This window comes from Anser brachyrhynchus, assembly GCF_964034855.1.
Source record: "Anser brachyrhynchus genome assembly, contig: SCAFFOLD_275, whole genome shotgun sequence".
Lineage (NCBI taxonomy): Eukaryota > Metazoa > Chordata > Aves > Anseriformes > Anatidae > Anser > Anser brachyrhynchus.
In genome coordinates this window covers 18,926-45,803 of record NW_027663603.1, presented here as the reverse complement: position 1 = coordinate 45,803, position 26,878 = coordinate 18,926, and the positions used below count along the sequence as shown (strand labels likewise).

Below are 26,878 nucleotides of genomic sequence, written 5' to 3'. Positions count from 1 at the left end.
AGGTGTCCGCCTCAGCCAAGGTGTGCCAGCTACTGGGAGCATGGGGATGAGCCCTGCCAGCTGCGGGCATTGCCTTGGAGAGGGGCAGTCGGTGTGTCACAGCCGCACCTGAGCGCTGCCAGCGTGCGTGTCCTCAGCACACACAGAGCTTGTGTGTTTAATTACACATCCCAAAGAGCGGATGGGCAGCACCTCCCCGAACAGGGAGCCGAGGCCGTCACCTTGTTGGGCCAGGGCCAGGGCCGGGCAGGGAGCTGAGTACTGGTCCTTGCAAGGCGCTCTGAAAAAGGGCAGCCGGTGGCTGTTGGGACCCGGTCGTGCTGAGCCCGGCTGTGGACCCCTGTCTCTGCGGGGGCCAGGTCTTCTTGCTGGGACAGCACGTGCAGAGCAGGCAGGTCAGGATGGCTGGCGAGGCGCTGGGGAGGAGACAAGCTGGGGCAGGATGTCGAGGGGAGCAGAGTCCCAGCCGAGGGCACAGGGCACCCTGTTTTCTGCACAGAGCACTGTGTGCCCACAGCTCACGCACAGCCGGGTGCCTGCACCCTGCTGCCTCGCACCCGCCTGGCACCGCAGCCGCAGCACGGCCTCAGCAAGTTCCTGTCTCCGCAGGCGCCTCGCCGCAGCCCAGGCAGCCCAGACTGACACCCGCAGCCGCTCCGTGAGCCCGTACAGGCGGCCTGACCACCGTGGTACGCCTGAGAGCCAGGCCCGACGCCAGCGGCCACCATCAGTGCCTGGAAGAGCGGCCCGCCTGCCACCAGCCCGGCCTCCACGGCCCCCACGCCCGGCAGCGGATCAGTGGAAGGTGCACGACCGGCCCAGCAGCCCCCAGTCCTCGTGGGCACAGACACCGCCCCCACGGCCCCCCCACCCTCCTCCAAGGGCTGGGGCAGGCCCCCCCGGGATGCAGCCTGGGGCAATTACTGACCCCCGGGCTGCAGCTTAAATAAATATTGTGTAATACAGCACAGCAGTCCGGGTCTTATGTATAGCAATACCCAGGAACTGCCTGGCTACCTTCCCTTCCCTTCGCTGATCTTGTTTTGCAAAACTTCTGGGCTAGCTCCAAATACAGAACTGCTTGTCAATACCAGCTGAACACCCCTCCACGTTAAGACCCTCCCAATTTTGGCCCTACTTTGGAGGTAGCTGCATGCCTGCTAGCTACCATTGCCTCCTCCAGGGAAGCTTCTGCAAATGTTTGGCATTCTGCCTGAGAAACATTTAGCTCTGGGTATCAGCTGCAAGTTTGTGGTCCACATCAGGCTGAGGTGTCGAGTAGCCAGAGCCTACGAGAACTGCTGCAATCAAGCACAGAAGAGAAACATTCCCCGTGCATGGTGTGATCTACCTCTTCCTTAGTGACCTGCAGCGACTGGAGGGGGCTCAGGCAAGGATGTGGGACCCAGACACGAGCCAGGATTTCCAAAGCCGCAAAGGGGCCTGCTGAGCTGGAGGCTCCCTCTTGGCCTCTTCCCAAATCCTCTCTCCAGGCTGTGCGCAACACCCCGCAGGGACCACGCCGCCAAAGATGTGGCCCCTCAGGTGTTTCTTACGGGAAGATCTCTGCTGGACACAAAGGAAGACCCCACTGCAGGGGGAGCGTGCAGACCCCGGGAAAAATGATCATCCATGTTTGTCATGGAGAAGCCCCCTGGCCAGTGAGCAGCTGAACCCTTGCTGAGCTAGCTCAACAAACCCTTAACAAACAGCAAGGAAATGAACACGGACAACTTACCACCCGTGGGACCCATACTGGCAGGCTCAGGAGCAGGATTCCATGGAGGCACTTGACCAGTACTGCCTGTGGGCACAAGTGGGATCAGACACAGGTAAGGGGAGCTTCCATTGCCTCTTGGGGCCTGCCTCTTCCTCAGTGACCGGGAGGCACTGGCTGGGGCTCAGGTAATGACATGGCCCAAACAGGAAGAAAAGCCTGGGTTCTTCCCTCTCTGTGGAGAGGGGCAGGGGTGGCATCTCTCCAAGTGAAGAAATATTCAGGGCTCATTTGTGCAAGCCCCCTCAAGGCACAAACGCACTTGGAAGACCCTGAATAAACTATTACAGCCCATTAGCCATCTTCCTTCAAGGAAGCACACTCGCAACGTACCTCGGGGATCCTCCTGAGGCTCCAAACCATGATCCAGCTGAGAAGCTGGATATCGAGAGCCAACATCGTCATCATCTAAAATCAAGCAGAGATGAGAGACGTTGCCATGGCATGCTGTGCTCTCCCTCTTCCCCAGCACCCTGCAGTGACTGAGGGGGCTGAGGCAATGTCACGGGACAAAGATGCAGGTGGAAATTTCCCAAGAGGGGCCAGCGGCCTCAGCCCCACAGGGGCTCAGACCCGGGCTTCTCGGCCCCAGCGCCGCTCCCGGCCCCCCCGGCAGGAAACAACCCCGCAGCAGCCACGGCCCCACCGTGCCACCCTGCGGGGCTTCTGCCTCCTGCCTGCCCCCTGCCCGCGGTGCCCGCCCGGCCCTGCTGCCATCCCGTCCCCGTCCCCTCCATCCATACGCGCAGCACCATGCCGCCCAGGGTTTGGTGTTGGCCCCGGCCCTGCCCACCCACCTGCTCCCGGTGGTCGCCATGGCGCAGCCTGGGCACCCCGGGCACACAGGGCCACCAGCAGGAGGAAGAGGACGCAGGCAGGGGCCGTGGCTCCCCACACTCGCACCATGCTTCCACCACCGCCGCTGCAGCTGGTGCTGCTGTCAGGACCGGTGCGGAGCAATGCCTGTCAGTCCCAGCAGTCCCCAGATGAGCATCTGCCTTGCCACCCTTTAATGTTGGTGTTGGGTTTTGTTTTTGTTTTGAAACATATGATGCAGGTTATGGTAAACCTTCAGGTAAACCACAGATCAATAGGGAAGAAGTCCCACACGAGGGAAGGCCGTGCTTTTCTTCCAGGCAATGGCGCATGCTTTCATGCTGCATTCGACAAAGAAGCTCTCTCCATTTTGCGCAGTGGCAACAGGCACGACTGCAACACACGCACGTGTAGGCAGCACCTGCAGGTCCCAAACCCTTAACCAATTTTTAGATAGCACCAATTTTTTATGTAGTGGCTTTCCCTTCATCCATAACCCCTTTTTTCCTTTCTTTATATCGGGTGGCTCTCCTCCATTGCTCTCTCGGTCATTTTCCTCCCCAGTGTCTGAGCAGGCACTGGGAATCGTTTCCAGAGGAAGGGTACTGCTGAAGCTACAACATTTACTCTCGGGAAAAAGAGAGTATGTAAAAGAATACATACTTCCTTTCTTTTTTCCTTTTTTTTTTTAAAAAAAACATCTCTGAAATCAACGCTGCGGCCTGGCAGCAAATAACTATGGGAGTAATGATGATTCCTCATCCTCACTGTAACGTTGTAGTTAATCTCATAAAGAAGCAATTTCCCCAGGCAGTGGCCATTTGAGATGGGAAGGGGCAGTAAGAGGAAGTTTTCCTTAGACTAGCTCTTCCCCCAGAACACCTCGCCATCCAGCAACAAATTCAGTTCACCTGCTCCGCCTGATCAGTCAAACGCGCGTCCGACTCCAGCAGTGGTTCTGACGTGGTTCGAGAATCACCTATCCACAGAATATCTCGGGTTTGTACACTCAAATAACGCAGTCTTTTCCAAATAAGGCCCAGAGCTCACACTCCGAGTGCAGCCTAACAGCACCAGAGGGCCGGTAGGCTAAACATTCCCATCCTGGCAACAGTACCGACCCGGGCAACAGTAAGCATCCCTTCTGCACTTTCCTCGTGAACATCAGCATAAGGAAACAGAGACCTCCTCGATCCAAGGTTTAAGAAACAAACACAACGGTCACCCAAGCAGGTTGTTTCCAGCAAACTAACGGAGAAATTAAGGTGACAACCGGGTGCATCCAGAGTTAGTCAGATCCTGAGGGCAGCTCCTTTGGGAAACGGAGGAGCAGCGCGCCAGATGACGGCTACCTTACAGCACACCTCAGAGGCACTGCTACGAAAGGAAGGCAGAAGGTTGGAACTCAATAACTCGCAAGGCGCCCGTTAAGGGGGAAGCTTTAATTTCCTCAGCAGAACCTCCTCCCTGAAGGCCGCCCAGGGACTCTTTGCTTCCCTCGGGAGACGGCAGGGACGGGGCAGGGCGGTGGGACGGACGGCCCAAAAGGCCTGAGGAAGGGCTGAGGAGCGGGAGGGAAGGGCAGGGCGAGGGCAAGGGCAAGGGCGGCCCTGGGCCTGACAGGGCACCTTGGGCCTAAGCCCGGGCAGCAGCTCCCCGTCTCACAGGGCCCGGGGGGGGCTGCCTGTAACAGGAGATGCGGGCAGGTAAATTTTACAAGCACTGCATCACAAATACCCTGCAACACCTGAACTACTCACTGGGACAGCCTCCTTCCTCGCCTCCTGAAAGCTCCAGCTGGCAAACCAAGGACAAAATGAAAGGCGGATGTGGAGGACCTCGTAAGATACTATTTTGTTCCCTGTGTGCCCACTGCTGGTGACACGTAATGCCTCCTGTTCCCAAACCACATCGGCACGTTACATCTTTACTACATGCTGAAAGGAACTCAGCAACTTGAACACAACTTAGAATTCCCCATCCCGGCAGCAGGCTGTACAGCTGAAGCTGCTTTAGCCAATAAAGTGTGTCATGCTGCCCCTCAAAGGTTTCTTCCTGGGAACGTCTGCTGTGACACTCCTGACGTATTACTTCTCGGAATGGCAGAACTGCGCTGGGTAGGCCCCACAGCAAGACTCGTATTTCTGTCCTTCCCTTTCAGGAAAGGATCTCCCACCTTGAATTTACTAATTTTCATGATGGTGATACACAAATTGAAGTTTTGAAAAACTGAATGTTGATTAACAGATTTCTAGCACAGCCTGTGCATCAAAATTCATTTCTCTCCATTCAGGTAATCTTAGTTTCTGAGTTACAGTTACAGTCAATTTTTTTTTTTTTTGTGCTCAGAAAAACGAGGGGACTGGTTGTCCCAAGTCAGCCAGGGAACTGATCTTTGGTCGATGCACCAAGCAACTCAGCTCTCTTGGGGAAACTTAAATAGAACAGACAGATCTCCAGACGGATAAAAAAAATAAATCAAGTGATAAAAACCCAACCGACACATCTGATACCCCAGCTTATTGAACAGCACAAGGGTTTAATCTACAGGCTCTGTCCAAAGCAGCAAGAAGTGACAGATTTAATCCAAACCAGTTGCCCGCTCTCACTCTCTGATCTGGAGACGTTATTGGACAGGCATGCGTAGCAGTAACACTTGTAAACGCTGGGTTACTGCACCACAGCCCCAAATCCCTCACGGGCCCACTAAGATACTTTTACTGATTGATCCACAATAAACACTCCCAAAAAGATTCTCAACAAGTTAAACCCCGTTTAGAAAGAATCTGAGGAACCTGTCACTGCAGCAACAAAGGGCTGCAATCGTATGCAAAATCTCCAACACCCTCCTTAGCACCCTGCTAGCTCAAGGACCGTGTGGGGCTTCCGTGCCCTGAACGAGTCCACCCTGGCCGCATAATGCAGATGTAATGTTCGAGAAAGCACATACCGTTAGCGAAACTTATCAGATCCACAGCAAAAAGAAAAGGAAGTCCACAAAGGAAGGACTTTTGACCTCAACATGCAACCCCAGTTACAAATAACTTCCTATCTACCAGCTGGCCGCGTTCCCCTGGCACTCAGTCACTCCGCAGCACGGCAGCCACCTTTGTTCTAAGGATGGCAAATTCTAGTTAGAAACGCTCTGTAGAAGAGTGATGTTGTCCCCTTTTAACATGAGCCGGCCTGCAGCACAGAGAAGGGAAAGAGGGGATTAGAGAGAGCCCAGAACCTGAGAATAATCTCGCGTTTTCAGAAAGTATTTCCTGTGGTTGAGCAGGGTTTTGCCCATCACGGTTGGTACCTCTCAGTGCTGCTACCTAGAAGGCTCACCCAGGCAGGTTTCAGACCGCGCGTCGCTCGGGTTGCACAGACACACGACACACCCAGCTGTTTCCTTGATTTTGTCTTGGAGTGAATCTCCTCTGCGTCGTCCAGCACCAAATTCATGTACTCGTCAAAGCCCTAGAAATCAGCAACAGTGGCAATTAGTTCAGCAACAACACAAACCATCGTCAGCTTTGCTGACCCAGGCTGGACAATGAAGACTAATTGTTAGCGATTTTTTTTTTCCCTTGTGCTAGCTTCTCTTGACAAGAAAAAATAGGATTGTGAATGAGGGAAAACAAACTAACGACGTAACGCGGGGTCGTGCTGATACTCACGATGATGCAGCCTTCTATCCACATGTTCACTTGCTCGGAAAGCCACACCTGGATCCTCGACCTCTGCAGAATGAAGGAGGAGAGTAAATAGGCACACAAACACCGCGAGTAGTTCTGTTCTCTCTCATGTGTTCAGAAATACCCGCTAACCATAGCCGCTAGAGCTCCCAAACACTCCAAGGAGCAACTCTCAGGGGCACTTTCAATTAACAGTCTGACATTTTAGAGTGTTATAGGACCGGGTGAATACTACACGTTTGCTGAAGAACACGTTTCCAGTCACAAGGGAACACTCCTGCACGCCCGGCTGCACGATCCCACTCCCGTTAACACGAGGGGGCAACGCCGCGCTGCGCAGCAGCTCCTTGTACCCACCAGCACGCCGCACAGCTCTCCATTCCCCACAAACCTGCCCCGAGCAACCGGTGAGAGCCGAAAACTCAGCGAGGGGGATCCCCGGACCCTCCCCGCTCCCCCCACCCCTCCCCCAAATCCCCATCCCCATCCCCTCCCCGTCCTCTCCCTGCGCTACTCACGCTCTGCAGGTAGCAGAAGATGAGGTTCTGCGGCGCTGCGTGAAGGGCTCAGCACGGGGACAAGAGCTCCAGGCCCGGAACAAGGCCTCAAGGCCCGGGCCGAGACCCCTGAGGCCCGGGCCGCCCCCCACCCGCTCCCCCGTCGCCCCCCGGCCGCAGGAAGGCTACGATGGGCTGCACCATCACCGTCTGCACCTTCTGGCCCTGCCCGCGCTACGCCGCGGCTACCGCCGCCTCGCTGCTCCCGCCGCCCCTGCTCTGCCGCCGCCGGAAGCCGCTGAGGCCGGGCGGGAGCGCGCAAGGGACGCTGGGATTCTGGCGGACCGCGGGGGGCCGCTCTAGCAGGCCGGGAGGACCGCGTCTCTATGGTCGCAGGCAGGTGGTCTCCCAGACACCATAAAGACACATGTAGCCAGTGTCCAAGACCACATACAAACCGTCTGTGCTACGAATGCTGCCCTGGATGCCACACAGCTGGCGGATCTTGTTGGCCAGAGCTTTGTGGCTACCTCCACATACAGATTTAGTTTGGGATCCTCTCCTCAGATCGCTTCAGGGTAGGTACCTGACAGCTTTGGCCAATGTTCTCGGGTACGTAACCTGAAGGGGTCTGCGGACCGAATCCACAAGCCCCTCTCTCTCTGGAAGAGGCCCAAAAATTTCACCAAGTATGCCTGGGAGGAGGAATGGGTAGCTACTGGGCATGCACGTCCTTCCCAATTTGGCCAGACTGCAGGTAGATACCCCATCTGGGTATGGTCTTTCCAGAACTTCCGCGTGTAACACAGAATTTTTCATGAGTACAATGTGGTGGAGGCAAAGGTAGCTACCGCGCATGTAGCAACCTCCAAATTAGCCAAAATTCTCTGTTACACTTCCTAGAGGGATCCGAGTTTAGTATCCACAAAGAAAAAAATCTCTCTTGGAGGAAGGCAAATCTTTTTTTCTAGAAGCATGCCGAGGTGCGAAGGCAAGGGTAGCTACCAGGCATACACTTCCCTCTAAACTTGTCCAAACTTGTGGTGTCCGTACCCTGAAGGGCTTTGCAGCTGATACCCAGAGGTAAATGTTTCTCAGGCAGAATGCCAAACATTTGCAGAAGCTTCCCTGGAGGAGGCAATGGTAGCTAGCAGGCATGCAGCTACCTCCAAAGTAGGGCCAAAATTGGGAGGGTCTTAACGTGGAGGGGTGTTCAGCTGGTAGTGACAAGCAGTTCTGTATTTGGAGCTAGCCCAGAAGTTTTGCAAAACAAGATCAGCGAAGGGAAGTGAAGGTACCCAGGCAGCTACCTCCCTCAAAAACTGGCCAAAGCTGTCAGGTACCTACCCTGAAGCGATCTGAGTATGCATGGTTTACCTCCAAATGCATGGTTTACCAAAACTTAGCAGTGAACAAGAACTACAGTTTCAGCTTCATTTGAAAAAAATCAAAATTATCAGCAATATACTGGGGTGAGGAAGGTGGGGAAGAGTTATTTTTTAATCCATGATTTTACAAAGGCTTCTGCTGAACTCTATGCTTTGCAATTCATACGGAACAAATTATGTTCCAATACAAATTTGTGTAGCAAAACCAGGAATTTAGTACACAAATTGAGTTGGTATTTAATAAAATAAAATACTGTGACCTATAATATCTTTTTGGTTATTTGAATAAATTTGTTCTGCATTCTCTAAATCTTTTCTGATGTTGTATTTACTATATTACATCATTTTTAAAAAAGTAATAATGATTTTCAAAGCTGAGTTTATGTCAGTAGAGTAAAAACTACTTTTGGCAGGCTGTGCAAGGTAAATCTTAGTACAAATAATGTAACAAGGAAGAATACACACCAGCTAAATAATTGATGGTATGATTGTGAAACCTCTCGTGTTCCACAGGAGTAATCCTATAGTTTTAGAATGCTCTCTAGTAGAAGTAATAGAATTCAAGTAATCCTAAACTTTGTAATCTTGCCCTGAAGGATCATGTTTTCAGTATTACTTACTAGAAGCATGTACCGTGGGAAGATATTTGCGAAGTCTATGACAAGGTAACAGCTGAAGCTAAAAGGTCAACAAATTCCTCAGTTTAGTATGGATGATGCCTGCATTTGCAGACAGTGTAATTGTCTAGGAGTTTACAAAGGTTATGCAACTGTTCACTTTCAGGCTTGAAGGCTTGTATTTTTCTGAGCAGTTCCACATAAAAAAAAAATAAAAAAAATAAAAATATCTTGCAGATTAATAGAGTCAGCTTTTGAGATGCGGAGGATTTTAAGTCCTGATTTTTATTGCAATGTATTTTTCATCTTTGCTTCTTATGGTAATCATTTTTTGCACTAACATCACCACAGAGATCACCGTGTAGGAAAAACTTTGTTCCTGAAAGTCTGTTATGCATTTACTTATTAATAAAAAAACATAGAGATCTTGAATGACCGTGTTCACAGTAATAAAAGTTCAGTTTGTAGCAGTGTGAAGTTCTGCAGTAAAATTATTTTACTGTGTGACTTTCTTGATGGAAATAATGAAACACTTTTTAAGTACGTTGTAAAATTTTTCATCGAGGTAATGGTTGGCCCTGATTTTTTGCACTGAGTTTCATTGCTAACCTATTCCCTCAGTGATGTTCAGTGGAGCTAGGTGAATGTTTCATTGCAAGTAATTAAAGTCAGCTGATATTGTCATCCCACCAATCTCATAATTCTGAGAGACACTGTTAGTGTTCTTGTCTGTATTTGCAACTTATGTCGTGTCTGTTCTTTAATTGTCTGAAAGCAGTTTTATTTCTAATCCCCACAGTGTAGAATTAACCCTTATCCAGACAGAATTTATTGTAAGAAGAAAGAAAGTCCTGAATTCTTTCTGAAGCTTTGATAATTTTAGTTGTCTGATGACTAGTTTGTTCTCTGTTCAGTAGAAGATAAATGTTATCTGAGTGCATACATATAAGACTTAAAATCCATACTGGATCTGAAGTGTTTTCTGATTACAAATTTGACATACACTTTAAAAAATATGTTTCAGTAATTTTCAGAAATTTTCATAAATTTACAAAATCTTCTGACCATTTCTGACTGCACTTTCATTAACTGTTACAAGTAATGAGGATGAGTTCTTGCTAACACAGCTTAGCTTAAATATAATTGATATGCAGTATGTTCTGTACAATCCATCCAATTGACATTGACAGATTAACCTGAAAAACACAGTACTTGGAAGCATAATTTTATGCAAAGTGACAATTTATTTAAATGTAATTACACAAATATTATTTGTATTGTTTGTACAGAGATTTAAAATTAAAATTATAAAATTGTGACTGCAAGTTAAAAGAAACTTGCTGAAAGAACTGGTTCCATTAAAGATCCATGCCACAATACTTTCTGGTCTTTATGTTCTCTTGGTTTGTTCATTAATTGCTCAGAATCTCATGGCAGAAATTTGCTCCATTCCACATCCAAGTGCTTAGTTCTGATCCCCACTGTACACAATATGAGCTTCTGCATAACATAGCATCTGTTTGCAGTTTGTTGTGCCAAAGCCTCTTAAAAATGCATATTTAAGAGTATCAATACCTGATGACCTCACTGGAACTTAAAAATGTGTATTACATCATGTAATTGATCTATGATGTAAGAAAGATAAACCACCTTAGTGTAAGTTGTCTTATCTTAAGAGAAAAGAAAACCAGACATTGTGCATAAACAAATAAAAATAAATATCTGTCTGTGCAAAGGTTACGATCACATTAAAATGTGCCACAGTGATTCTGTATGACAGGAGAATGTGAAAGAATCAGGAGATAAGAGAAGCAGTCAAAAGAATCTCATGTAAATATGTAAATATTTAAGAACATTTCATGGTCCATAAAATGTCAAAAATGGTCTATGAGATGACCACAAACATCCAGGTCTTCACCTTTCATGCCAGTTCATTTATATTTCTAAAGAGAATCACCAGATTTAAAAAAAAAAAAAAAAAGTGGAAATAAAAGAAGTATTGGACTGTCAACCCTCAAGCTATTTTTTGTTGGTTAGATATGAAAACAGTTGTGTTTTTTTTTAAATATTTTTTTGCCTTAAAAGCTACTTATTCCTCCATTTGGAAAACATTGATGTATGTTTTTTGGAATATCATTAGATGAAAATTACGAAAACAGAATTGAATCCAGAAGATAATTATGCTATCTAACTTGATTATGGCTGAGACCTGTGCTTGTTTTTGTCTCATTTCTGAAGTTTACAAGAAAATCACAGTACCTGAAGGATTTGCAGAAACACTTCCCGAAAGGTTGACTGCATTGGAAAGGCCAACAGAGGTTGTTTTACATGTTTTAGATACACAATTTATTTTTAATTATTCCTTTTTTTTTTTTTTTTCCTCTATAGGGATGCCCTCTGATTCTTTATTAGTTTATTTGCTTTTATTGCTACTCATTCATTTCACATCTGGAGAAACAGAAGTGAAATTCAGTGGACAAACAGAATTTGTAGTTAATGAAACAAGTACAACCGTTATACGCCTTGTAATCGAGAGAACAGGGAAGCCTGCTAACGTCACAGCGATTGTGTCGGTAAGAAACCATGCCAGTTGTATCGTCACTGAATATTAATGTATTTTTGAAGCTTTGAATGTTGCTTATGCTTGTACCAAGACAACAAAAAGGAATGTGGTACTTCACTGGGACAGTGCTTCAATTTGAGGGAAGGAATTGTCCCGCTCTGCGCTGCACTGGTGCAGCCTCACCATGAGCACTGTGTACAGTTTTGGGTGATACAAAATACAAAGGACATGAACTATTAGAGAGCATTCAAAGGAGGGCAACAAAGATGGTGAAGGGTCTCGAGGGCAAGACGTACGAGGAGCAGCTGAGGTCCCTGGTTTTGTTGAGCCCAGAGCAGAGCAGGCCGAGGGCAGGCCTCATGGCGGCCTGCAGCTCCCTCACGAGGGGAGCGGAGGGGCAGGCGCTGAGCTCTGCTCTCTGGGGACAGCGACAGGACCCGAGGGGACGGCATGGAGCTGGGGTAGGGGAGGGTCAGGCTGGGTGTTAGGGAAAGGTTCTGCACCCAGAGGTGGTCGGGCACTGGGACAGGCTCCCCAGGGACGTGGTCACGGCACTGAGCCTGATGAAGTTCAACGTGTGTAGACAATGCTCTCAGACACATGGTGTAGTTTTTGGGTGGTCCTATGTGAAGCCAGGAGTTGGACTTGGTGATCCTCGTGGCCCCCTTCCAACTCAGGATATTCCGTGATTCTACGGTTTGGATAAGCCAAACCCATTTTCTGTAACTGAGCAAATTCCTTTTGTCAGCGTCAGTGGTGTCAAGAAAACGGTTTAAACATTTCCTGAAGGAGCCAGCTCAAGCTGCTCAGGAAAAAGTTTGATATCAATGCTAGCTGTGCATTCATAATGAAAATGCATCTACGTAATGACTTCTCCTTTTCAAGATTACTCTAGAACCTGCAGTTTAGGACCTCCTCCCATGGAGCCAGGCTGAGGCAGTTGGGGTTGTTCAGCCTGGAGAGAAGGCCCCGGGGAGACCTCACAGCGGCCTGCCAGTGCCTAAAGGGGGCTGCAGGAAAGCTGGCGAGGGACTCTGTGTCAGGGCGTGTAGGGACAGGACGAGGGGGAATGGCTTTAAACTGAAAGAGGGCAGGTTTAGGTTAAATGTTAGGAGGAAATCCTTCCCTCAGAGGGCGGTGAGGCCCAGGCCCAGGCTGCCCAGAGGAGCTGCGGCTGCCCCATCCCTGGCAGTGCCCAAGGCCAGGCTGGATGGGGCTGGGGGCAGCCTGGGCTGCTGGGACGGGTCCCTGCCCATGGCAGGGGAGTTGGTTTTAAGGTCCCTTCCAACCCAAACTATTCTGTTATTCCATGATTTTAGGATTTTAATAGCTACTCCAGTTTTTGAGTCAGTTCTTTGAGAAGTCAGAGTTACTATTTTTACATCATTGATTTTATCTTTTAGCTGTTAATAACCATGATTTCAATTGTACTCCATTTAAATGATTAAACCCTTTAGAGTGTGTTAAACTATATGTGCATGGAGTAAGATGCTATTGGGTGTGAGTAAGGACAACACAGCAGTGTAGCAGAGATGTGCTGCTTATGATTCTTTTCAGTGGGTAGGCAAAATAAACTGTGTATCTACACTGTGATACAGTTTATTCTCCTGTATCTGAATATGAAAAATACATACCTTAAAAATCACAATGAATAGAAATTGATCTGTAGGGATTTCAGAGTTTATTAATGTCTAAGGAGGAAACCTTGAGAAAATGTGATTTTAGTTTGAAAGTAGTGTTATATGTTGCCATAACAAACAGAGTAACTTAGTTTCTGTATTAGACCTGATCTCTTTTAGAAAAATAAAAGTAAAAATCCATTTTCATAAAAGTCTTTTGGTAGGTCTAGTGTTGGCTCAGATACTTTAAAAATACAGTTACCAAAATGTCCAGTGAGAGGTTACAGACACAAAAATATCGACTATAATTTGTTTTCTCTTCACTGAAATTCTAATTTCATTATTCTCAAAAAAAGAATAGCTTTTTTCACAGTGGTCTGTTCAAACTATCAGTGCCTATAAGGGTGGTAGTTTAAGGTGTAGCAGCCATGGGGATGTTTTTGAAATGACTTACTGAATGCATTGGAGAATTTGAGAGTTCATCAGGTCACAGTCAAGAAAATCTTGCAAAAACAGGTAAGATGAAGAGGACTATGCCATTTAGTCTCAGCTTCAAACTGTAAAATTAGCCTACAGATTTTGCCAATCTTGACACCACTGGCTCTGTACTCTGTCCTATAAGCACCTTACTTAATATTTGATTTGGTGCAATTTTCTTTTGTTGAATGATGTGAAAGCAGAGCTTTACATTTTAAAATTCAGCTTGCCCAGCTTTGGCAATCTAAACATTAATTTAGGTTAAACTCCTAAGCTCCTTCTAGTTCCTAGAGTGAGAGAGGAAAGCAGAAGACAGTTGCATCTTAACGTAAGTTTAATTCAGGTGAGTTAATACATGGTGTGCAGCTCTGTGCTCAGAACAATCTTTTAATTAAAAACTGGTCCTATGGTACATTAAGCAAAAGACAACCAGTTTTAAGGAAGGACATCATAAGTGGTTCTGAATAAAGTGTTGTTATTTCTGGTTACTTAGCATGGATACAAGGGGCTATTATTTGTACTTTCTGTCTAGAAATAAATTGTATAACGGCAGGGTAAACAGTGGGAGGAATCATGTGCATAGAAAAGTGCATGAAATCCATATAATTAGTCCAGAATAATATTAAAGAAGATTGTAGGGGAAGAAGAAAATGTCATTCACTTGTGTATTTATTGTAGCTTTATGGAGAAGATACAGGAGACTTTTTTGACACATATGCAGCTGCATTTATACCTGATACAGAAACAAACCGAACAGTGTATATATCTGTCTGTGATGACGATCTTCCGGAGGCTGATGAGACATTCACATTTTACTTGACATTACCAGTAAGTCTAAGTTTTTCAATTTATCCGTTTGCCCAGAAAATGCTATGTAATCTGACAGAAATGAATGGTATTCTGTAGAACTCTGTGCAGTCATGCTTGTGGGTCTGAGTCTTAATAGGTAAGAACTAAAATTTGGAGACTAGCCAGGATGGTTCTTATTGCTCCTTTTAAGAAAGTTTTGTTGTTCCTGTGGGTGTCTATGTGACATTGCTGTGCAGTATAGACATAGTCTGAAACTTCAGCAAACGCTGCATTCAGTTGTTGGTATTTGAAGGTGTTGTGCTGGAGTGCCAAGGAATTAGACTGTGAAGGGTCAGCCTTTCCTGTTTTCCTACACACTGCACCTACAAGAAAGGGTGGAAGTAGCAAAAAAAGCAGGATGATTTCCAGTCCTGCAGAGGGTAAACAAGACTTCCCTTTGAACAACCAAACATTTTTAAAAAACATATTGATAAATCTGTGCATATGGTTCTATCTCACGTGAGTCATTCTATGAGGAGCCTGCATTCCTTTTTTTTTTTTTTCTTTCTTTTTTTTTTTTTTAAGGTAGCAGTTCATGACTAAGCTTGAAATCAGTTCTGTAAAGAAAAATTTTATGCTTTTAATACATTTTGGGAAATGTTGGCAGTGAATGTAGAAGTCTATATTTTTCCTTCTTCTTTTGACATGTAAATGTAGTAGCTCATTTTTACAACACTGTAAATAATAAGTTTCCTTTAGTTGATAACTCACTTCACATAATAGCTTCAAAGTTTCAGTTTTATACAAGTGTTAGGAAAAAAAAGAATAATTTTTGAGTTCTTGGCAGACCTACATGCTTCAAACCTAGTTCCCTATTCCTAGTAGATTGCCAAACTGTAAGTAATCATTCGAAAGGTTTGTTTCATTCACTTTGCTGTTGACCATATAGAATATACTTCCTAAATGAGGAAGAATTATTTTGGTGCATTCTGTTGCTTTAAATAATTTTTACTGTAATATTTAATAAAAAGATGTACAATTTTCAGAGAATAATATTTAAAACAGTAAAATCAAGATGCTTTTATTTTTGCCTATATTTACCATATTTAATATCTTATTTTTTGTTAATTTTAGAAACCGTCTGCAAAGATAAAGCTTGGCTCACCCAAGTCTGTCACTGTAACAGTCTTATCAAATGACAATGCCTTTGGAATAATTTCTTTTAACATGGTATGGCTTTTTATATGGTATATATGAAAATTTTATAAAGCATAAAGGTGAAATTTTCAAAGATGCTGGTTAGTTATTCAACTGAATCCCTCGAAAACTGATTCTGAGTTACATCTTTTAAACCGTCTCTAGAGGTAATTCATACATATGTATGTAATTCATGCATATATACAGCTTTAATACTACTGTATGCTTTTAGGTATTGAGAAATAGCCTGAGAGCCTCGCACTTGGATGGATATCAATGTTGCTCATCTTAAAGATAAAACTTACTTAAAGTTGTTCAGTATCACTGTCCCTCATCTATAAGTCAAGATCTAAATATAGTAGGGAAGAAACTGAGGAATAATACCCTAGGAAAGTTAAAGGTAAAAATGTGATTTGAAAATCTTGAGAATATATACATTTTACCATCAGTAGTGAGCCTTATTATACTTGACTGACAAGCTGAGGGAACATTGTCATAATATATGCATTTTATAACACCCTCTGGGATAAGATGCTGTTGTTACTCCAGCAGATGATATTTGCAATAATACAGAGGTTGTATTAGTAGAACGAGTAGCTATGCCGTATTGACAGCATTCTGACAATATAATTTTGTATAGGACTTCTCTGAAAAAACATAAGAACATAAGAAAATGTTAGAGCCACAGTACTAAGCCAAGCTGCTTCTGGGATTTGTGGATATCTTCAAAATCTGTTACCTACAATAGCCTAAAAAAGTGACCAGTGACCTAAATGATTGTCCTGAGTACATTTATAGCTAGCTATCTAATAAACGACTTCATGATGGTGAAAACCTATTTTTAATGGGTGTAGGAGCTCCTAAAAATACCAGTGATGATATGTCAGTGCTTTGTGTATGTTGACTATGTTCATTTACAGAAACAAACAAACAACAACAACAACAAAAACACACAAATTGCATTACGTGATACATTTTTATCTGAAATCTTTTAAGGTTTTCATTAGCTGAACTAATTGGTTGCTAGGAAATGTATGCCATCAGTGGACTGGTTTGCGGATTGGATTAACTTGTCTGTGGGAGTTTGATATTTCTATGGTAACAGTTTCTTCATTCTGCTGTGATATTTGATCTGTGTCTGATTGTCTGTTCCTTTTCTTCCTCATTAGTCTGCCTTAATCACAGTGAATGAGCCCAGGGGCAGAAATGAATTTGTGCCGCTCACTCTAATTAGAGAGAGGGGAACCTATGGGACGGTCGTCATAACTTTTGAGGTGAGTTTATCCAAAAGACTTCATACAGTAGTCTGTTGGATTAAACTGAGAGGCTGTAATCATAATTTATTGAAGTGTTTGCAAAAGGGGAAGAAGGACAAAATACCTACATCTACATTAGGTAGATCTGTTTCATAAAAGGGATTCATATTAACCGTCATATAGAAAATACTGTAATTATCTGACTGTTTAATTGACTGTTTAACGTTAAGAGGTACTAGAGAAAACCGAGTATGTTCTGTCATTTAGAAAGGTACGTGAGGCAACATCAGTATGTATTACTGGAAAATAATGCATATTAAGTATGTAAGAAGTGTCTTATCTAAGTTTTTTTAATTTTTTTAAAAAATATTTATTTTACATACAAATATTCAAGTGAGTCTTTAATGATTATCCCAACTTTGAACTGTGAGTGCTCAGGATTTGGTGAATTTCTGTATCTATAATCATCTGTATCTTGATCTCTATCTTGAATCCCCTGCAAAGGAAGCTTTTGAAATAATTAATCATGTTGAATACTTATCCTGTTATTTACATATGTGATTTGAATGTGATACAATTACTGACTTCATTGCTTTCTTTTTCTTATCTAGCTCAGACTCTATTATTTACTTTAAAATTATATATAAAATCTTTCATATAGATATTTCTGTACTAGTTGCCTGGTCCTATAGGGTAAGGCTTTAATCTAGACCTCAAAGCTTTAGTCTAGACCTGTCAAAACCAGAAAAGCTTTGCACTGGATTTTATTAATACTAAATATAGCATGAATAGTTAAAGTACTGAATATGATTCTCTGTGCAATTTTTTGCAAATATGTTTGTTTTAAGGTACAGTAAATCTTACTCTCTGGACAATTACTTAGGTCTGTCTCACATCATTATATATGTATGTTGAAAAATAATTTACAAAATGTTCTAAAACCAAAAAATCCCATATGACCTTTAAGAGGCTTTGTAGTATTTTGAGTTTGACTGTTAAATTTAGTATCTTTAATATCACAAGTTAAGATAGAAGGGACACAAAACCAGTAAGTACTATTACTTTGTCTTGGAATTTATTATGAAATACTATTGATTCAAACTGAATTTGCATGAATATCCTTTCTGTAATATGAAAGAGTCAGTTATGCATCAGAATATACTAAAGAGTCCCCATAGGCCTATATGGAAGTAGTTTTCTTCCTCTTATTCTGGAAATACGGGATTTCTTCAGAGTGGTTGTTCTGACTTACACTGTCTGCCAGAAAAGAGCAGATTTTCACAACTGAATGTTCATGTAAGTTGTAAGTTGGAGATGGCTGAACAGATAGTCATTTGTTATGCAAGTCACACTGCATATTGGTTATTGTACTTGCACTGGATTTGTATTCCTGCTTTATAGACTTCTCATCAGACAAATCAATTCTTTGCAGATAAAAGATGGTCCAAACCCAGCTGAAGAAGACCTAAGTCCAGCTAAGGGAAATATTACATTCACACCTGGGAGATCAAAGCTGATTTATAATTTAACAGTGCTTGATGATCAGGTAGGAACAAGCTGACTTCATCTTAGGCTTTGATACGTAGAAGGTTAACTGAAGTTCTGGAAAGACTTAGAGTAATAAGTTACAAAAAGGCTTGGCTTAAATAAGGTTAAAAGCAGTTCTATTTGATGAAGTGATGTTAAATTTTGGCTCTCTGGTCTATTATTTTTACTCTTTCCAAGCTCCCTCTTTAATTCTCATCAGTGAATAGTTTTAGTTTATGTGCATATCCTGGCTGAGCAGACATGTTATCTTTGTCACTAAAGAAAGAATATTACACATTGAAGATTCACAGGGAAAAGGCAGATTCAAAAATATTTTTTGTCGTTGTTTGTTTGTGGTTTTTTTTTTTCAAATATGTTTCAGGGTAGAAACATATTTGAAAAAATCCTAAAAATAGATGAGATTCCTGAAACAAACATGCAGTCTTGTGGAAAGCATGAATACTAGGTGATAATTAACATTTTTCTGTTTTCAGATTGGCCAATTGAAAAAAAAAAACAACACACACACAAAAAAACCAAACCAAAACAAAAAAAAAACACAACATAACTCATAGGTTGTGAGGCTTTCTTTTTATCTCAGAGTAAACAAAACATTCTTCTAATTTGCAACTTGTGATTTTCCTTTTTTCTTACCTGCACTTTTCTTTTGTGTTTTTCTTTTCCTTTATAATAAGCTTAAGAGGGAAAACTGAGACATCAAAATAAGTATATATGATACAAAACAACTTAGTAAGAAATTCATAAGAAAACAATAATGGTGAAAGGTGTGTGTCTCAGAAGTGAGCACAGAACTGTAAAGCAGCTTGTTTCCTTTTTACTCTTAGTTATAAAAAATGTCCTTCCACATTTCTACTGATACTCTAGTGTTAAGAGGCTGTGCCAACCTGGGGTGCTGAAGTGTAGAAACATCTCTTTCCAATTCAATGTAATATTTCAGTGACTTACACACAGAAATAAATTATTAGGGTCTTTTCTCTTGGGAGGATGTGATTTTATTTATTTTTATTCTGAGAAATGCTCTCAAACTTCTGTTTCTGAAAGTTTGATCTGTATTTGGTGTGTCTAGTCAACGTCTTTCCACTCTTTGAAAGTCTTTCACAAGTGTATGTGAAAGATGAATTTTGCACAAAAACCTTTATTGATGATGATGATGATAGAGTTCACAAGAATCCAGTAACACTACTGTCAGAACTTAATTTGAGCTTTTAGGATCTGAGTTAGGGAAACCAATGAAACAAGTATTTTTCTGAATTGTGCAGCCTTACAGAAGGTAGGGGACTGCAGTTCTGATTTCCACAGCTCTGCATTTATAGTACTTTTCCTGTGCAGGTTTCCTTTTTAAGTATAATTGCAACTTTAAGAGAAAATTAAAGAGGCAAGGCAGCACTGGAAATCATTTATACTATTATATTCGAAGTTTGACTCATGTATTTATTGGTCAATCATGATGTAATTGAAAGCTCCACAATGCCTTATTTATGTAGGATACTAAGATTTTATCTGCAACTAAAATGGCATGTACGTTCTGACTGTCAAATGCGTATTTTTGTACTGCAAGACAGTATATGAACTAGTGAACTAAAACAAGCGTAAGTTAACATCAATTTTAATAAGATAAAATAGGAAATAGTAGTGTAGGAGAGAGGTGACAGAGAGCTTGCAAATCTCACGCTGGAAAAAAAAACAAACAACCTGCATCAGTCAATAATATTATGCAAGTTTAAGTGCCACAAGTCAAACAAGGGACAAAATTGGCCTCAGCTACAAAGACAGCGGCGTGCATACCCTTTGTGCCCTGAAACAGGATCTAAGGGTGGCCAATTAACAAATGTGTAAAAAGAGAAGAAATATTGGACCACAAGGAATTCTGAACTTTTTTTGCTCAGTAAACAGAACTACATGGAAAGGATTCATCAGCCCTATAACAAAGCAATGCCATTAGTAACACATAAGCAATTTTGTTGTGGAATTTATCTCAGAAGCAAATAATACTGTTTTTTCTGAGAGTCCACAACAAGAATGAGATGTGAGGATCTTATGTAATATTTAAATATTTCCTTCTAATCTCTCTGTATTAATAAAATAATGATATTTTCCAGTTAAACAGACTTAGCCTATCAAGACTGGGGAATAAAATGTAATAATATAAAGTAAAAAATATTAAATTCTGCAATTCAAGGCTTATAAACCCTTCTTTTTTGTCTGCTGCATCAGTTATTAGAGACTAAAGAGCTAAAACTAAAGTGCAGTTCTAAACAAACCACATGTAGAAATGCCAAAGTCTAATTAATAGATAAGCATCAGCAAGCACATTCTCAGAGCTGTGACTGAAGCTGTGCTGGGAATGTGAGTCTGTCTGAAAGTAGGAACTGTTCTTTTTCCCGTTGAATAGGAACAAAAGGGCCAAGGTAGGTTGTGTTCATATGTTGTTCCTCTGCTCTTTCAGGCATGCATAGATGTAAAATGGTGTTAACATCAGCAAATAAAGATGTCAGACTAAATAACTGTCAGGAACACTTGTGTCCAAGCAGAGCAACTTCCACAAGTTGAGTTTGGATCTCCTCACACTCTCTAGTTGGAAAGATAGAGCTTCATCTGATTCTTGCCTAGTTTTTGTTTGCCCTTTTTTTTTTTTTGTCTTTTCCCACTTTTTCATATTTCCATAGCATAGAAGTATGTCTTAGAAAATGGAAACATTCAATTTTGAGAAGGGATTTTCAAAGTTGCAAGCGAGTTTCTTTTTGCCTGTTTATTTTAATGTGAAAAGGGTTGTAATGTTTATATTATTTCCCTTTATTGCTAAATGTACATAACATATTTCTAAGTAAGTGTTCTGCATATATTTGAAATGGGACTTACACCCTGTTGCTACTATTATTTTTCCAGATACCTGAAAATGATGAATTGTTTGTTGTTCATCTCAGGAGTGTGGAGGGAGGGGCTGAAATCAACACCACAAGGAATTCTGTTCAGATTAATATTAAGAAAAATGACAGCCCTGTGCGATTTGCTCAGAGCACTTACATGGTGCCTGAGGAAGTCGAAATGCTCACAATTCAAGTGATTCGTGGTAAGGATGACAGTGGAAAATTAATTGGACCTGATGAATGTGAAGTCTCCGTCAGTTACACCATCATAACTGGGAATTCAACAGCACACGCGCAGCTCAATTTAGACTTCCTAGATCTTCAGCCAAATACAACTATTGTCTTCACACCTCTAGTTCATGAAGTATATATGAAATTCAAGATCCTTGATGATGCCATACCAGAAATTGCTGAGACCTTCCAAATTATGCTCCTTAAGGACACGTTACAGGGAGATGCTGTTTTGGTTAATCCATCTGTTGTTCACGTCACCATCCAACCAAATGATAAACCCTATGGAGTGCTTTCAATCAACAGTATCCTGTTTACTCAAACTGTTATCATTGATGAAGACCAAATTTCAAGGTACTACAGATCTTCAAACAGTATCTCGTCATGTTAAGGGATTTGTTTGGCACTGTAAAGCATCCTTAGGATTTCACTGACAGTAATTATAAAATCAGTAGTGAAAAATTAATATAGAAATCACCTACTGTGTAATTATTATAAACGATATAGAATTTTCAAGGGAGAAAATGTCTAATTATGCAGAAGTATTTTAATATTTATGAACTATATATGAGAACTGTAAATATTTAATGACATTATCAAAATACTGAAAAACCCTTAATCTAAAAGATGGATCAGTGAAGTTGTGATGCGGCCACACACCCATTCATACAAGTGGAAAATATATTTCAGGCTTCCTTTCCCAGTAAATCTTTGTCTATACTGTATTTAAAGTCAGTCTCTGGTTAAAAAATGGTGGTGAGTGTCTTCTGTGAAGTACTGAATACCCATAGACTTCCAAAAAAGTTAAATACATGTAATTTTACAGATAAATTAAAAACAAATCTCCACACAAATCTTTACAAGCAGAACTAATATCTATACAATATTGCCAGTTTTAGTAAAAATGTCCACTGCTAGCTAGTGATGGTGGTTCATCCCCAGAGAAAGAGGTAATGTATCAACCTATGATTTTATGAACAATTTCTAGTATGTAGAGCCCAGCACTTCAATATTCACTTTTTTTTTTTTTCTTTCTTATACACAGATACAGGAAACGTGACATTTCCATAATCACAAATATTGATAAATTATATTTCAGTGCATAGGCAAATAGTTGAGTCACTTTATTTTAAATAAAATCATTATTTAAACACTCATGCCTGACAATTGTATTTTGATATAGTCCATAAAACAGTGTAGAAATTTAGTTGAGAAAAAGTTTTCTGAAATTTAACATCTTTCCTGAGAAAAAATATAAACATGCCAACTTTCCTCTTCTCAGTATCTTTCTTACTGTAAACAAAATAAATTTTAACTAATGTCTTTAGATATATTACTCATGTCTTTATGTATATTATCTCATGAATAAGCAACCTGAGAAAAGTCTACTTCTGTGGTATGATTTCACAAATTTTAAGTCCTGACTCAAATGTCAGTAGCAGCAGTTAATATCGATTCCACTGAAGTCAGTATAAATCTTCCAGGGAACAGATAGCTAAGTAAACCGATATTAATTATAATTGCATGTTACAGATTTTTATTTTCATTCAAAACCACAGGTTTGAAGGGATCACGATCGTAAGAAATGGTGGAACACATGGAAATGTTTCTGTGACCTGGGTCATAACTCGAAATAGCAGTGATCTGTCACCTGTGACTGCAGACCTTGTTCCAGAGACCGGGGAGATACGTTTTGATCAAGGACAGATGCTGGTCACACTTTCACTGACCATTATTGATGATAACATACCAGAAGAAGCAGAGCCCTATCTTCTGAAGCTCTTAGCTCATACAATACAGGGAGGCGCAGAAGTCAGCGAACCATCTGAGGTAAGTTTGATTTCAGAACTTGTTTTGAGGAGGTGATAGATAATAATTAGGGAGTAGGATTAGGATTAGGATCCACCAGTTTTGGTGGATTGGCTAAATTGAAGTAGTTGTGCTTGAGTTTAAGTGAAGCAAGCTGATGTATTCTCAGTATAAAGAGCCACATCCAAAGTCTTTGGCTTAACATATTTTATAAGGCCAGACCTATTTAATGCAGTAGCATTTAGCTTAGAATATTCCCATCATAAATATCATTGCATAACTGCTATCTTGATTGGTTGCTTGCTAAGAGAAGGTTGAGCATTTATTTTCACTTGCTTATTTGCTGTAGGTACTGGAATGTTTTACACAGAGTAACAGCTTCAAGAGGATGGCTTAGTGATTAAGACTAACCTCTGAACTTTTAAATAAGGGGTAATTAGCATTACTGACAATTCTGTGACTCAGGTCCCTACTTTGCTTTTTGAACATATGATTGGAATGAATTTGGTGAATTAAATGATTTTTTCACAGTCTGAAATATATTCAAATTATTCACTTTGGCTGCTGAACCAAAAATCAGTTATTCAAAGCTCATTCTGACATAGATGAGGCATAGCAGGAAAGTTGCTGCTATCAGTGGTGTGCTGCTTGTGCACAAGCAACACTTTGGGGCTGTCAATCTGATTTCTTTCTTGAGTGCCAATTCACTAACGATAAAAATGTATGATGACAGTCAGGACATACTTTCATGAAAACGTGAAAACTGTGGTGTATATTAATTGTAGCATTGAGTAAGTGATGCTGTTTTCTGTTTTGCAGCTTTTGTTTTACATTCAGGACAGCGATGATGTTTATGGCGTAATAAAGTTTTATCCTTTGGAGAATCAGAAGATTGAAAGTAATCCAACAGGACGCTTTTTATCCTTGAGTTTTGTAAGGGAGAAAGGAACAGTTGGAAATGTGCAGTTAGTTTATACTGCACTGTATATTCCAGCTGGAGCTCTGGATCCTGAGAGAGCAAAAGATGGCATTCTAAATATGTCTAGAAACAGCATCCTCCTGTTTCCAGAAGGAAAAACACATCATACTTTGAGTATACCAATAAGAAAAGATGCATTTCTTCAAAATGGTGCTCATTTCCTCATACAGGTATCTCAGCTGTTTTGTTTTTGTTTTTGTTTTTTAGCTTATTTAATATGAGGAATATGATTCAATAATTGATCCTTCCCCTTGACTGTAATTTAAATGACCATTCCTGTAAAAAAAAAAAAAGTGCTTAGCTCTGAAGCAAAGATTTTCTTATTTAAAAAGACATCTTTCATAACTATGCTATAAAGTTTTCTATCCCTAATCATTAGTAATTAAACAAATTTTAAAACTAAAGAGGATTCAGGTACTAATCATGGAATTTATCAAAATGAGATCAGCGTTGTCTGTTGCTTGCCCCTTGAAGCATGTTTCTGCTTGGCCTCTGACTTGGAACGTGAAAAAAATAAGGTTCTTAAAATTAAATTACTGAAGCAGGAAAAATTTCAGAAATGACATGCAAGTAAATGTATCTTGGGCTTGATACAGGTCCTTCTCCAGCAGGTCATCCCCCAGCCTGTACTGATACTTGCGGTTGTTCCTTCCCAAATGCAGGACTCTACACTTGCTCTTGTTAAACCTCATCTGGTTTCTTCCTGCCCAACTCTCCAGCCTGACCAGGTCCCTTCCAACCCCTACAATTCTGTGATACTGTGATCTTTGCTCTTCCAGCTGAACTATTCTAAATTAAAAAGGGTCAAATATACATTATATATTATATGTATATTATATTGCATTTATATATAAATTTGTTAGGAGAACTTACTTTTTTTTTTCCCTGTATAGTTTTCTTCACTTTTTTCTTTCCTTTTTTTTTTCTATCTCAATTTGTAAAAGATAACTTTTATCATCGTTGAAGGTGTTGATGTTATATCCATGAATTTCAAATTTGCCAGGTTTTATATTTTCCTTATAGTCTACCAAAGACGTTGTAATCACTTCTAAGACCTTTGAAAGATTTCCTCCCTCCACATCCTTCTCCCTACATTCTCTTACAGGAGGAATAATGAGAACAAAAAGTTTTGCCAGAATTATATTGTTTATCTAATATGCAATTTTATTTATTTATTTATTTATGGCATTCACAGTTAGATTAGGAATTGCCTTCTGAAATACTAGAACACGTTAGTATGTTTTATGATTGCAAGAGGTTTGAGAGATCCACAAAATTCTTAAATGTCTAATTCCATGTATTCAATGTTTTTTTTTTTTTTTTTTTTTTTGTCCTTTGACTGTAGTCAAGACACACATCTGATAAATATTTCAGAATGTTCAGTCATTCCAAGCACTTTGCCTGGATTTTCAAACTGTAGATTCCAATCCGTTTTTTTTTTTTTCTGTACTTTCTCCATGAACTATAAATAAAATCTTTGTTTGAAGAAATTAAATCAGAGGAGCTTTCCAGCTCAAATAATTAATTTAGAAACTCATAGAGAAGGAAAACACCACTATTTATCACTGTGACAATCCTTCTGCATCGTGAATAAATGATAATCTCAGTGAACATGTTTAGAATGAGTTGTACTTAGGCAAAATAAAGAATTGACTCAGGAATCAGCAGAGAAGCAAATGAAACTGTAGGATGAATAAAGGTACAGGAGATAATGTTAATGTGAGATATATTCCTTAGTGACACCTTCAATTAAATAACGTGCTGTAATCAGAGATGCGGTTTTTGGTATAGCTAGGAAGATTAACTCTGAAAATTAAGCTCATAAACTAATTGTTATTGTTCAAATAACTATATATTTTTTTCTCTTTGTACTGGTTTCCTTTAAAAGGTACTAAAGGAAACATTGCAGAAAGAGTAAAATCTCTGTTCTTTATTGATTATTACTTTATTCCAAAGGTACCATACAGGATCCAAATACAGCATACACTTTAAATAGAGCAAATTGTTTTGGCTGTGTAGTATTTCAGAAAGTTTACTGAGCTAATAACCGCACAATGGTGCACTTTCATCCTGTTAATTGCAGAATCGGGGCCTATGCTAGGAGAAAGCTCAGAAAAGAGGAGAAACAAACAGTGCCATCATCTGTTCTTCAGACTTTTGATAACAAGTTGGAATGGTTGAGAATCAGTTACTAAATACAGTATTTGTAAAACATTTCCATCTATCATCAGATAAATGTTCATGCATATTTCTGGGTGTTACTCAAGCAGTTGTGGAACAAAATATGATACAGCCCACATATTTATAGAGTTTGGTTTCAAGAACTGTAAGACTTTAAAAATCATCTTTTGAAATGGTGAACCATGATTACTATATGAATTTAAGAAAGGCCACTATTTTATCCCCAAAAAATAAAGCTTTACTCTATGATAACACCTGATAACTCCAAGAAAAAATGTCAGTGGGAGTTTATGCCCCAGTGAAATGTTCACAGAAATATATGCAAATCTGTTATGGAAACATTTATTGTAATGATGCATGTAGACAGAATCACATGGAATAAATAATATTTAAAGGAAATAATTAAACAGGCAAGTTCTGCTTTCCTTGGTGTGTCACTACTGGTGCTGGGCTTAGCGAGTGATGCTTCCCTTTTAAAGAAAAGGATGAAAAAAATCTATTTCCTCTTAGTATCTATAATCTATCAGAAATGCAGTGACAAGTAAAATACAGTTTTGAAATACTGTACTGAATTTAAATTCTTA

The 26,878-nt window shown here is 41.1% G+C and overlaps 2 protein-coding genes across 10 annotated transcripts in view; one reads left to right on the top strand and one right to left on the bottom strand.

The window, feature by feature from the left end:
• Nucleotides 1-1,548: 1,548 nt before the first annotated feature.
• LOC308187182 (uncharacterized protein) lies at nt 1,549-10,129 on the bottom strand. Of its 8 annotated transcripts, none has more exons than XR_013944502.1 (5): nt 6,795-6,983; nt 6,259-6,321; nt 2,575-6,058; nt 2,111-2,185; nt 1,549-1,804 (listed from the first exon to the last, which is right to left on the bottom strand). XR_013944502.1 is itself a non-coding variant. In XM_080609354.1 (5 exons), exons 2-5 carry the CDS (start codon nt 6,280-6,282, stop codon nt 1,691-1,693), a joined length of 345 nt encoding a protein of 114 aa, XP_080465480.1. In that variant the 5' UTR covers nt 6,283-6,321; nt 6,990-10,129; the 3' UTR covers nt 1,549-1,690. The 8 variants fall into 8 exon arrangements, 2 of the variants coding, with proteins under 2 accessions (XP_080465480.1, XP_080465479.1); XR_013944503.1 differs by having other exon boundaries at nt 5,898-6,058; XM_080609354.1 differs by lacking the exon at nt 6,795-6,983 and adding an exon at nt 6,990-10,129 and having other exon boundaries at nt 5,927-6,058.
• Nucleotides 10,130-11,153: 1,024 nt separating this feature from the next.
• LOC308187181 (adhesion G-protein coupled receptor V1-like) overlaps nt 11,154-26,878 on the top strand; it is a 34,644-nt gene continuing 18,919 nt past the window's right edge. For both annotated transcript variants that reach the window (XM_080609352.1, XM_080609351.1), the window contains exons 1-8: nt 11,154-11,351; nt 14,116-14,265; nt 15,361-15,456; nt 16,593-16,697; nt 18,112-18,225; nt 21,114-21,679; nt 22,885-23,155; nt 23,954-24,283. In XM_080609352.1, coding sequence (XP_080465478.1) covers nt 11,169-11,351; nt 14,116-14,265; nt 15,361-15,456; nt 16,593-16,697; nt 18,112-18,225; nt 21,114-21,679; nt 22,885-23,155; nt 23,954-24,283 — 1,815 coding nt within the window. In that variant the 5' untranslated portion in view covers nt 11,154-11,168. The remainder of the gene's footprint in view (nt 11,352-14,115; nt 14,266-15,360; nt 15,457-16,592; nt 16,698-18,111; nt 18,226-21,113; nt 21,680-22,884; nt 23,156-23,953; nt 24,284-26,878) is intronic.